Genomic DNA, 13139 nt, shown 5'->3' with positions numbered 1-13139 from the left:
AAGGAAAAAAGTTTAGTCTGAAAAATTTTGCTCAGCTGTAGGAAGAAAGAGAGAATGAGTCATGTCTAAGAGTGAAAAATAAAACTATATCAGACAACATAAGAGAGGAATAAGGACCTCATTTATTTCTCATTGAAACAAAATCTCCCGGTTTCACTTGGGATAGTCAGGGCATTACGAGGAAGATAGTTTAAAGAGGCAATGTGAACCTTTTGAAGAAGTGTTTGTCGGTGTTTGGGTCCGTATCCCTTTAAACAAACAAGGAATTGATAGAAATGGTGTACATGGTTTGTGAGTAACCAATAAGCTTGTCATCTTAGGTCTGGGGGTAAAACAATAAGAAACAAGCTGTGCGGTTCTGTCACATGACAGCCATCTCAGGAAACCTTCAGCAGATAGAATTACCCACAGCATGGTCTTGTCATCATTACGACAATGTATTGTACAATCTTTTTTTAGCAACGAGGCAATAAATTCAGTTTTCTTAAACTTTTTTTCTGCAAGTCATTTATTAACAATGATGCGATATTTGCATGGTTAGAGTCGCTTGATGGAAAAGCTCCTGTGATGGAACCTGATTATGCACCAGAAGAAAATAAATAGTCTGTATGATACATCATGTCCATTCATACTCTGGATAAACTAGAAGCAATCAATAAGAAAACAAAATGTCCACATGTCTGAAACAAAATGTCTAATTCTTTATTGATTGTACTTTGTTCTTGAAGATATAACCATATGTTTTCATGAGTGCGTCAAGCAACGAGGCTTATAGTCAGTTATATATATATATATATATATATATATATATATATATATATATATATATATAATCATTACAGATGTTAGTCTAAATAAAGAGTTTTAAAAGTTCATTCTTCAGCACTGGATGAATTATCGTTCACTTTTATGTCAGTTAATAGGTTTTTTTCTTCTGAGTCACTGTAACAAAAACAGAACTCAGGCTCAAAAACTTCAAAAGTGCTTTCTGTGCGTTGACAATTCATACAAGTAGTAGAGGAAAATTCCCCCAAGTTCTAAATATTTTGGACAGACCGCTGGCCTGTGTTGAACCAGGAGGAAAAATATTTGTCTTCTCTTCTTTTTTGAAATATATAATGAATGAGTATAGATTCTAACTGTCCAGTATGCCATTTCTCCAATTAAATGCTGCATTTGATCCATGGGTTAACGTCTTAACTGGTGGGTTAATCATCTGCCATCTATTCTCCTCTTTAAGCTCTTCACAGAAACACATGCCCAGTGAAGGTATCTGGAAAAACAGAGAGATTTCAACAGGACTTTGTATTAGAACTTTCCTGAATACACTGGAAATGGGGAAGACATACCATATAGACTGAAAGCACAGCGTAATTAAACAGTTTGTATTGTGGAACAGGGGTGTGTATCTTGAGAGCATTTTAGGAATACAGATCAAGATATTCTCCCACTTGACCTAAAATGAATTGGTAGCATGAGGAAGTCCTATCTGTTGGACATTAATGGAGCTTGTGTCAGCTCCACAAGCTCTTCCAGAGATCTGATGATCAAGCTATGTTCTTTCTATCTCATGCATCATCACCAGTAATAAACACACTGCTGACCAAATTCTCCCCTCCCTAACACCAGTGCAACAGGTATAATGGAAGGGAAAATTTGGCTTACAGAATCTTTGTTACCGGTGATTATGTACAAACCAGAAAGCATAGGTTGGTCATCAGATCCCGGGATGAGCTTGTGGTGCTGGCAACACAGATCACCCTTTTATTCATAAACGGAGCAAATATGATTTGGGCTCACTGAGACACAGTGAATATGGTACCCCACTGTACCGCTTTACAGACTGACTTTTCCAAATGGGAGCTGTGCTTTCTTGACGTAGGCTGCACAACACCTTGGGAGATGCAAAGGGGACACTGTTATCCATCTTAGTGACAGACAAACCAAGATACCTAGGGGGAGATTTTCAAAGGCACACCTGGCAGTTCGGTGTGTACCTCCCAGTGACTTTCAATGGGAATCTGGTGCCATGGTGCCTTTGAAAATCTTCACCGGAGAGACATGATATGCCCAAGGTCACATGGCAGTTGACTGGTAGAACTCACATCTCTTGACAGCCAGTTGTGTGCTAGAACTACTGAACAGAGCTCCCTCCAGAATCAGAGAGTAACTCTTGTTAGTGAGCAATTGAAAAAACAAACAGCCCATTGCTTGAGTAGGTTCCTTACTGAAAATATACCAAGGAGAAAACAGTGGGCAAGAGCTTCCTGTTGGAAAAACTTCTTACCTTTCTAACCAATGAGGCAAAATCATTGCTGTCTCTGGCTGGGAGCCCTAGTACAGGTCGAGTGAAGGAATCCAGGGATGAGCCATGACCCACTATCAGGATGATACCTGTTACACCAAAATAATTAAAGGAAGGAAGAAAGAAAACTGTAACTTTACAATTCACTGTGTGTTGGTTATGCTTATTGGCTGTTTTTGTGTTGTTCATCTTTGCAGAGCTGTGTGACATATAAACTGGGCAGGTGTAAATATCCTGTTTGGTATGTTTCATGCAATTCAGCTAACGAGACAAGCATTTGCTGGGGGGGAAATGAAGCTTTCAAAAAAAAATAATAATAAAAAAAGCTGCCTTACAGTGTCAAGTCACATCCTGACAAACTAAGACCCTGCATATGATATGATTTAGCAATGGAGTATTTTACTGCCTTATGTTTAGTCTTGTCTATTTCTATTTTAAATAATACATATATTAATTTAATATAATGTTTAATAATCTACCTCAAAGACAGGGCAATACCAAGCATCCATACTAAATGTATTTCATATGGCACAGCTGTTTCCGATCCTGCCATTGAAAACATGAGGCACTGAACGCGAGAATGTGAAATATTTACCGTTGCTTGTACAGTCACTGAGAATCTGTTTTATAACTGCAGAGCATCTGCTTACATACTCTTCATAACTTTCCGATGGCACCAGGGAGGAAAGTGGGAAAGTACATCTGATAATAAAAACCACAGAGGAGTCACTCATCTAGGTAACATTTGTTTGTATATTGGGACAGTGTCAACATTATCAGTAAACAAACTTGTACCTATACACCATCCCTACCTCAGAGACTGCACTGATCTGAAGCATGGTACTTCAACTCACACCAAACAGTAGCTTTCTCTGCAAGTAGTCCAACTGAATCCAATAGAGGAACTCACAGAATAGGATACTATCAAATGTGAATAAAGGTATCAGAATCTGTCCTTTAGTAAACCTCACAATGGATCATGCAGTTTATAAGAAACAGAGGCGTAGCGAGCGCCCTCCGTACCCTCCGACTGGAGGGGGCCCCGCAAGGAAGGGGGCCCCTAAAAGTGGCAAAATAAATACCGCATTCCAGTTTCTGCATTGTAAGGGGCCCCGCCCGGACATATGTTCGGAGGGGGCCACCGTTCGGAGGGGGCCACGTTCTTTGTTGCTATGGCCCTGATAAGAAATATACCCCAGAAATGCTTGTGTTTGGAAAAAAACATACAAATATAGGCTCCTCCAGGCAAGAACATTAAAAAAAAAATCATTGTCCAAGTAGGATGGATTTTAGGCTTAAAAACTGAGCCAAACCCTGAAGTCCGTACTCAGTTCTTATCTATACAGAACTCCCACTGACACCAATGAAATGGCTGATTCCAGGATTTGGCCCCTTGGCTTGAGTGTCCCTTTAAAAATCCCTACCTGTGCCTGCTTTGACAAAACAAATTAAACAATCCTTGTTTGCTTTTTACTTAAAAATAAATCTTTATAAAGACCAGTGAGAATATTTATTAATATTGGGCCAGTCTTAGGAGTTTGGGCAGTTGTGCCTTCAAGATCTGACCTTGTAGTTTCTTTTACTTATAGGTGTCCCCTGCATGTAAAATATAGTGTTTACAAATTAAGGGCCAGATCTTCAGCTGCTATAAATCAGCGTATCTCCACTAAACAGCGGAGGATCTGGCCTGAAATATTTAGGGTTCTGCCATCAAGTCTAGAGTAAATGGACAAAGGAAAGTTTTTATTTCCTTCATTATTTCTTTCTATAAAGTCACTTCTCCTGTTAGCTGGAGACCTGCACAGCTACATGTTGCTCTGTCACATGCAATGGCTCTGGTCCAGGAAACTATACCAGCTAACTTCTTTCAACCACACAGAAGATCAGAATCTGATCATCTTATCTCACCCATTTAAAACCAGCGTGCAGCATGAGCAGCGAATAGGTAGCAAGTAGATTGATGTATTGTAGGGCTATTGTACTAGACCTGTCATACAGTACACAAGTGAATTTCAGACTGTCCTCAGAGCTTTTAAATCATGGGACCATCACTGAATAAGAGATACAATAGATAGATGGTTAAGCGTTCCTCCTCTACTTTTACAGGGACCCATTCAACATAGTATCCAAGCACCAATTCAGAAAGCAGGGAATAAGTAGTAACTAAAAACCTGTGAGGAATGCAGATATCTTTCAGTGTGTGATCATTGATACTAGGTCATTCTGTGTATTACAGTAGTGCCAAGAGACCCCAAGTGAGACCAACACTCCATACTGTAGGTACTGTACATATTGGCTATGTGTGGAAGCAGTCCCTGCCCCAAGTAGCTTGCAATCTAAATAGACAAGAAAGACAAAATGTGAAAGAGGAAACAGAGGGAGAGAGGTTAAGTGATTTGCCTAACAGATCAGTGGCTGATTCAGGAACAGAACCCAGGTATCCTAATACCCAGTCCAGCACCCTATCCATTAGACAACGCTGCTTCTTTAATGCCATTAAAGATCAGTTTAGTTTAGACTGAGTACCTCCACTGATGGGGAGTGATCAGGGTCCTGACCAGAAGATGGTCATGACTTTTACTTAAATAATCTAAATGGCAATCAGTGGGTAGAGATATCTTACGTGACTTTGCAGAAATCTCACCACTAAGCACAGTCCTTTCAGGAAGGTTACAGACTTCACTGACTCTTCTGTGACCTAGAGATGCTATCTTCTGCAAACAGTACTAGGGGTGACGTGAAACCTTGATGGTGTCTACTGATTTGGAGAGCCCATGGTGATGGAGTATTTGAGGAATACAATATCTGTATATCGATAGCAAGGATCAGAATTACTAAGCAAGAGTCAGTAATGGAGTTAAAAAGCAAAGCTTAGACCTCGATTGGCCTGGCCATAAACATAGAAAAGAAACAAGTGCAATGGCTCTTCCCAAAAGAAATAATAGTGAGGATGCTGAAGACAGGAGGAGCCAAAGGAGTTGGAAGGAATGGGGTTGCAAAGTTACATGTATATGGTAACAGTAGCTACTGGAGACAGTGGATTTTGACCCTGGCCATGTGACAGGAATTAACCTTTTTTAACTCTGATTTATGGCAGATGACCGGGGCTAGGAAATAATAGTCGCTTATAATCACTCACGTGGGGTGGGGATAGAGAGAATAGAAATGTGAGCTGTACTTCTGAATGAAATTTGGAGGAAGGACCACAGGTTTCAGCAGGGAAGGGTTTGGAAAAGGCACCAGGAAGCCAGTCTGTGTACATATGATTAGAATGCTATCTGCAGTTGCAGCATCGCTACAAACAGTTCTCTTAAAAAAGAGCCAGTTTTGTTTTAGAAACATGGAGACCTCTCATGTTATTATCCAGCACGCTGCACATGAAACATCTGGGGAAGGACGCTACACTGTTTTCATTGATGTACAAAATGCATATTTATAGTTTGTTTAGGTTATTCAGTTGCTGGCTGGCTCCAATGTTGCAACACTTTACAGTTTTCCCTTCCACCCATTAAGCGCTTTACCCATCTTCAATCGTGGCCTGTCTCTATGGAGTCTTATATCAACTGATTTTTTTTTTTTTTTAGATTAGTGAGTTTGTATGGAAAGTGAGAAACTAGGGGAAATAGTAACTTTGCTGTGAATAGTTTTGAACCTAGGAAAATGAAAGGGTTTGTCTATTCACTCACTCTGAAACTAAGGATTTTGCTCGGTGTTGAGAAATACTATAAAGGCACAACACTTTTTTACTTGTCCAGACATGGGAAACCCCAGAGTGAGGTACCTTTATTAACCGAGTGATTTTCTGGGTTTGGCCATGCACTGCAGGTGTAATGCAGCATGGCACTGTGAACAAACAAACAAACAAACAAAAAGAGGCTAGAATAGATTCAATGCCTGGTTCATTTCCTGTTCTGCTGTGGTTTACAAGCATTCAGAACCTGCACCACACCACAGAATTGCATTGTGGAAGGCAGGGACAAAAAAGGGGACTTTGCTGAGTGCAGTGATTATTTTTGAGCAAAACAAAAAATACCACAGAATTTAATGCAGAAATCTATTTTAATGGAACATTAACATCCCGACAACCTATAAAATTAGAATGACAGATGCCTTGCTTTCTGTTCATCTCTCTTCTCCCAACACATTTGGGCTGCCCCTGGTTCCTACAACTCTCTGCTCCAGTGGTATTTGGGACATGAGCTCTGTCTCCCTTACACTTGCTGTTTAGAGGGACTTAGTTGAAAATTGGTGAGTTTTTCTTGCTGTTGAGAAGTTCACATGTGGAACTGTGCGAATCTTGGCAGCCACGGGATCATGTGAGATCAGCCCCCATTGGGACAAATTCTGAAATCCTCACTCAATTTTGAGCTGAGCACCAAGGAAAGGACTTGACCCCCAACCCCCCCCCATCAAAATGCAATACAATTATTTCTTGGCAGAAATGTGACATGACAGGAATTTTTTCACACTTAACAAATCATGGCTCATAGTTTTTAGCTAAAAGTAAAAACAAAAATATGGATGTCCATCATGAGAGTCTAAAATATTTAGATAATCAACCATAGGCCTGATCTTGCAAACTTGAAGTCAATGCCATTCACTTCTATAGGAACAGGATTCAGACCCGACACACACACTCACCCATCCATATACATGTAAGAATGATTCACCCGTTAGTATGTCACCTTGCCCAAAAGCAGTGAATTATGTAGTGAAAGAACTAACTATATATTGGCACGTCCTATCTTGGGACCAAATAATATAGGCTTTACTCAGCCCCTACTCTGTCCATTGAAGTCAATGGTCTAAATCCTGAATCATTCATTTTTGCAACACTGTCTTGTGAGACTTAAGAACTGCCAAAAACAAGAGAGGTATCAGAAATACACATTAACATACTGTACATGCAGCATTTACCTGTAACTGGGATCTATATTGTAAGTAGCCTCTGTCAGTTCTGTCAGTGCCATAAAGGAGGGAATTATTTTGTTGGCCTCCCATTTGGTCCATTCAAAGAGTCCAGGTTCTACCCTGATTTTAATTTTTTGTTCTAATTTAAGCCCTGCAATAAATAAGAGATTTTAAAAAAGGAAAGGTGCATTCAGAGCTTTAAGCTTTGCCTGCACATGGCACCTTATTCCTGGTAATAATTTTATTAACAAAGTAAAAATACAATGTAAAACAAAGACTATTAAGTACACATAATGTTGACTACATGGAGTCTCAGTCCTTCTAGATACCCTACTCCACATGCTTAAACAATACTTGGTAAAGTTCTGAAGCTGGCAACCCAGGGGGAGGAGAAGAAAGTATACTATATTCTTGCCAGAGTGACTGTAAGTGTAAATTCTCAAACCACTATTATTTGTGGAGTGATGCCACTGGGTGCTGCGGGGTAGAGAACAAAATGGAGACAACGACTCACTCCGCACAGGTGTTAGAGGGTAAGTAAATATCAAGAAGAAAATTGTTGTATGCTGTTTCTATATACCGTGTAGCTCACTGGGCCTATGTGGAGCAGTAAATCCAAACCTATAAAAACGGTGTTAAAGAAAAATCTCCCTGTTAAAGAGAGGTAACCTGAGTTTTACTCTGTATTCTCAGAAGGCCATACTGATGTGAATTCCCAGCAGAAACGCAGTGTTCCTTCCCAGTTCTGGAATCACAGAGTCCTATCATCCATGGCTTTGTGATTTTAAAAGAAATTTTTTGAGTGACCTATCACGTGGGAGTCTTCATTTAAAAAGACTAGTTTTTAATAATGTGGTGGTCTCAAACCTCTTGTTAGCAAAGGCAAACTTCCAGGAGAAACTCTCAGGTTTCTTTCCCTGGGTACCTGTCCCTGAGCGTAATGGAAACACTTGATTTTATGACCAAAATCATTCATGGAAGAGTTAAATATAACAATTTGAGTCTATCCAATAAGTTAAATTCTACTTAATCTGAAATGTCTTTGTCTTATACAATGTTAGATTCCGTTTTAACTTTATTGGACACGATTCAATTGAATACGATTTTACTATTATAGTGGGGAAACTTTATTACTTCCTCACAGTATCATCTAGCCCTTGCTCAAGACAGAAGTATCTGTCAGCACTGATTAAAGGCAAAAGTAAATTTTCAAAAAGCCATGCAGCATTTTAGCTGCTCCACTCTCATTGGCTTAGAAGAAGATTGACTCAGAAATGGCCAGTGTGGTATAAGAACATAACCATTTTGCTAACCTACCTTCTAGCACGTGTTGAGCTGTCTGTATGCAGCGGAGTGCAGGGGAACAGTATACACGGCTAACTGCCTCTTGTTTCTCCAGCAGAGCTTCTCCTGCAATACACATGAGAGTTGCTCTTTACAATCATTAGTACTACTGCAAAATAGTTCCCACAGATATTAGTTTGAACTTTACAATAAACTTTGAATGCACTCATGCCTCTTTTTAATTCACTTTCCACAAATATTCTGGTGGACAAGCTTACCAGCAGGAATATTTGTGGGAAGAGGAAATGTTAAGTGAATACTAGAAAAACAGTCATAGAAATATTTAAATTTGTAAAGGCACTTAGATACACTTATGGTAGATAGAGAAAGACAGGTATTTGCACCACAACCCTATTTCTGAGATTTATACTCATCAAAGCAGGGAACAGAAACACATCATGGATAGATGTATTCAATCTGACTACCCAATACAGCTCAAATATCAATACAGTGAGTATGAACTGCTCACACACAATCTAGAGACCAAGAAACTTCATGTCCTGCCCCACTCTAGCCAGCCAACAGACAGGCTACAGTCAGGGCCGACCCTACCATTTTTGCCGCCCCAAGCAAAAAAAAAGAAAAAGAAAAAAAAGCCGCTCGGACTGCCGCCCGAACTGCCGAAGCAGCCAAAAAAAAAAAAAAGAAAAGGCGCCCCTTAGCATGTGCCGCCCCAGGCATGTGCTTCTTCTGCTGGTGCCTGGAGCCGGCCCTGGCTACAGTTCACTGCTCCGGTTAAGACTAGAAGCAGAATGTACGGTGTTGTGGCACATTGCTCTGACCCTTCCCTGCCATAAGGTGGCAGGCTGGCTCTTGCACTACATGAGAAATTGGCCCTGCTCCCCACCCTGCTGTACAGCTCCCACATGAAAGAGCAAGGTCCCTTTCCTGCTGCCCATAAAGGAACTCTACCAGTTACACTGCCAGGAAGCATTCCTATGGTAAAGCCAGCGTGCGCTTTCACAGATTACAGAAGTCTTTCTTCCACCCCTTTTCATTCCTATTAGAATAATATCTAACTTACCTACAAGTCTAGATTGGAAAACACCACAGCATGATAAAGGAGGATCATATTCAAAATGTTTGATGCCGTCTCTTCGTTTTGGCAGACTGGCAGGGAAATTCAGATCTGCTCTGTGGTATTTTCCTAAAACAAAACAAAACATTTCATCCCTATATATAAAGGCCATAGTAATACATACGTACGTATTTCTGTTATGCATGCATAATAATTTTCTTCTGCATTTTAGGCAACCCATTTCTGAAAACCTGACCCTAACTGTCTCCCTGGTGAAAAAAGGGAGTGAGTGATTTCTTAATATTACCTCAGGGATACTGCACTTTACATTCACCAAAGCAAACCCGGGAAATTGTTGATTCACTATGGCCCAGTCTCATTGGGTTCTGGGAAAGACATCAAGGAGGAGAACCCTCTGACAGAATGACACATCTCCTCTGAGTTCCAGAGTAGCAGAACACCAGAGAAAACAAATGCTCTGTAAAATTCACCAGAGACATATATTCACATCAGAGCAGTGGAAACTCTTTTTTACCATTGCCAAAGTTATAAAAAAACAATGTTCTCATAGCAAAAAAGAAAAGGAAATACTTCACAGATTTTAAGGCCAGAAGTGATCATTATGGTCATCTTGTCTGATTTCCAACATAACCCAAGAGACCATGAGCAAAACACAATTCCTCCGCCACTCTCACCCCCAAATATATATATATAAAACTTTGTTTCACCTCAGAATCATGCTTTGAAGGCCAAAAAACCCGTCAACCTTGACTTTTCACCTATGCCAGTGTTAACATTTTGTCATTTCTCTACAAAAATCTCATTGTTTGCTCCAGTTATTCTTGACTGGGTTTGACTAGCACAGCGTCATGATTTTGATCAACATTGTAATGTTGAAAAGCTATGTCTATCCACACAAAATAGGGAAATTTGGTCATTGATCAATTTTTTAAATTTCTGAAAATGCTGGTGAAAAATTCATGTTTTGCACATCAACTCGAGACAAAAATGTAGTTTCACTGAGCTCTATTTGTACAGTATTACTTGTGTAGGATGACTACATGGGAAGTACAGTAACTATAGCAAATGCAGTAGATCCTCAGAGTTCTGAACACCTCAAGAATGAAGATTTTTTGTAACTCTGAAATGTTTGTAACTGAACAAAACATTACAGCTGTTCTTTCAAAAGTTTACAACTGAACATTGGCTTAATACAGCTTTGAAACTTTACTATGCAGAAGAAAAATGCTGCTTTTAACCATCTTAATTTAAATCAAACAAGCATAGAAACAGTTCCCTTACCTTGTCAAACCTTCTGTTTAAACTTTCCCTTTATTTTTTTAGTAATTTATGTATAGCACAGTACTATATTTGCCTTTTCTTTTTGTCTCTGCTGCTGCCCGATTGTGTACTTCCGGTTCCAAATGAGGTGTGTGGTTGACCGGTCAGTTTGTAACTCTGGTGTTCGTAACTCTAAGGTACTACCGTATTGCTTTGACTATATGATACTACTAGGCTTTTTGTGTATGAAGGGTATTTCTGAATAGCTGCTTTCTTCAGCACTAAAGTTCAGTCTGGTTTGCAGACATTTACAAGTAGTAATTTAGACTTTATGCATCACGGCCATCATGGTACAATATTTTCTTTTCAGTCTGGTTTGCCAAGGGCCAGTCCTCCCGTTCTTTTACTTACCATCTGCAGTTAAGCATTGCTGAATCCACGACTTCCCAAAAACATGATCCACTCTCTCCCCATGGCGCATCACCAACAGGCCTCTTCTGAGAGCAACAGTCTGAGAAAGCTGGATGCAGTGACCCATTTATATTTTAGTGTTATTAGTTAATTTTATTGCAGTGGCACCTAGAACCTGCAACTGAGATCAGGCCTGCAATGTGCTGTACACACATACTAAAGGACAGTCCCTTTCCTGAAAGGCTTACAATCATTTGAATAAACTAGACAGACAAAGGGTGGGAGAAAGGAAGTAGTATTATTCCCATTTTACAGATGAGGTGCTTAGACCCACAGAAATATAAGGCCTCATCTACAGTCCACTGAAATCAATGGACAGAGTACTGTGATTTCAGTGGCTATAGATTAGGTTATAAGACCATGTTTACACTACGAAAAAGGTGTTTTAACTAACATGTTAAAATCCTAGCATAGGCACAGCAAACTGGATGAGGAGAATTGGAATCCTTACAATACAGACAGATCTGCATTCAAATGTTCCACTGTACACTGCATCTTATTATATCTCTGCAGCAACAGATTTTGTTTTGCGTCTGAGGGTGTATCTACGACACAAATGGAGGAGTGGTTGTAACACAGAGTTAGCTTTACCCATGTTAGCTTTAATCTAGCTAGCACAAGGTAACAATAGCAGTGAAGATGTGGCCGTAGGGTCCCCAGCGTGGGCTAACAACCCTAGTATGTACTCAGGGTCCCTGGCTTGTACTGAGGCAGCTAGTCTGAGCTGAAATCCGTGCCACTATGTCTATATTATGATTGTTACCCGCGCTAGCTAGATTAAAACTAGCATAGGTGTGTCTACCCGTGCTATAGTCACATCTCCATTTGCTTTGTACACATACAGTACTCTTAGGAAGAGATATTAATAAACTGCAGTGGGAAGATTATGATTCAGGGTTTTGCAATCTTGCTTTTCTGTTTTGAGTGCAGGAGCAACTTCCATCATAGGGCCTCTCAAAATGAACACGTGAACTACTGTAAGAAACATACTGTGGATCAAATCAGGACTCCAACCCAGAGCTGGGCTCTGTGAGAGAAGGGAGGAGGAGCACACAAGCTGTGGTGTCAAGGAGGCATTATATTATGCCCATGGAAGTCATCATATTTTCAGGGTGCTGAAGGGAACACGATGAGGTCTGGTTTTGGGAGGACATCCTCTACATTCTGGCTGCTAGCTACATTCTTCTGGGGATTAGTATTTCTAAGAACCTTTGTTTCTAATGTGCAGGGTTCTTGCAAATTTCAGGCCCCTACCAGGTCACAAGAAAGGAGGTGCAGACAGAATGTACTAATGGTGCAATGCACACAAATGCACCCAGGTCACATGAACATCAGAGCCCATGCACCCAAGTGGGTAGCCCATCTGAGAAGCTGAGATTTAGTCAAATTCTTGCCCTTTGCTGGGCGACCTGTTAATAAATACTGGGGATACATTGTAAAAAAACAAAAACAAAACACCTCCTCCTCCCCCCCAAAAAACCCCATCAATATTGAGGGCAGGGGTTAAAAATGTAAATCTGTCAGTGTTGATGGTGACCCTTTAGACTAATTTACTCTACTATTGTCTTACACACCTATTTATTGTAGATATATATAAAAACACAAAGAAATTACAGACTAGGATCTAAGATCTTACAGTAAGGCATATAAATATCTAAGATAAGGTAAAATAAAATCAGTTTGGCCAAGAAAGTACAAACATAGGGCCTAATTCTGCTCTCAGTTACACTGGTGTAAATCCATTGAAATCAGTGGTGTTATGCAGGCCTCAGACTGGTATGAGAGAAGAATTAGGCCCAACGCCTACTG

The 13139-nt window shown here is 40.1% G+C and overlaps 1 protein-coding gene across 1 annotated transcript in view; it reads right to left on the bottom strand.

Moving 5' to 3' along the window:
* Positions 1–1135: 1135 nt before the first annotated feature.
* UBASH3A (ubiquitin associated and SH3 domain containing A) overlaps positions 1136–13139 on the bottom strand; it is a 37783-nt gene continuing 25779 nt past the window's right edge. The window contains exons 8-14 of the mRNA XM_065419177.1: positions 11271–11379; positions 9585–9707; positions 8534–8626; positions 7223–7367; positions 2901–3007; positions 2288–2394; positions 1136–1273 (exon numbers count right to left, since the gene is read on the bottom strand). Coding sequence (XP_065275249.1) covers positions 1136–1273; positions 2288–2394; positions 2901–3007; positions 7223–7367; positions 8534–8626; positions 9585–9707; positions 11271–11379 — 822 coding nt within the window. The remainder of the gene's footprint in view (positions 1274–2287; positions 2395–2900; positions 3008–7222; positions 7368–8533; positions 8627–9584; positions 9708–11270; positions 11380–13139) is intronic.

Source organism: Emys orbicularis, chromosome 1 (genome assembly GCF_028017835.1).
Source record: "Emys orbicularis isolate rEmyOrb1 chromosome 1, rEmyOrb1.hap1, whole genome shotgun sequence".
Taxonomy (NCBI): Eukaryota; Metazoa; Chordata; order Testudines; family Emydidae; genus Emys; species Emys orbicularis.
Note: the sequence above shows the minus strand (reverse complement) of the source record. Positions and strands in the feature narration are given on the sequence as shown.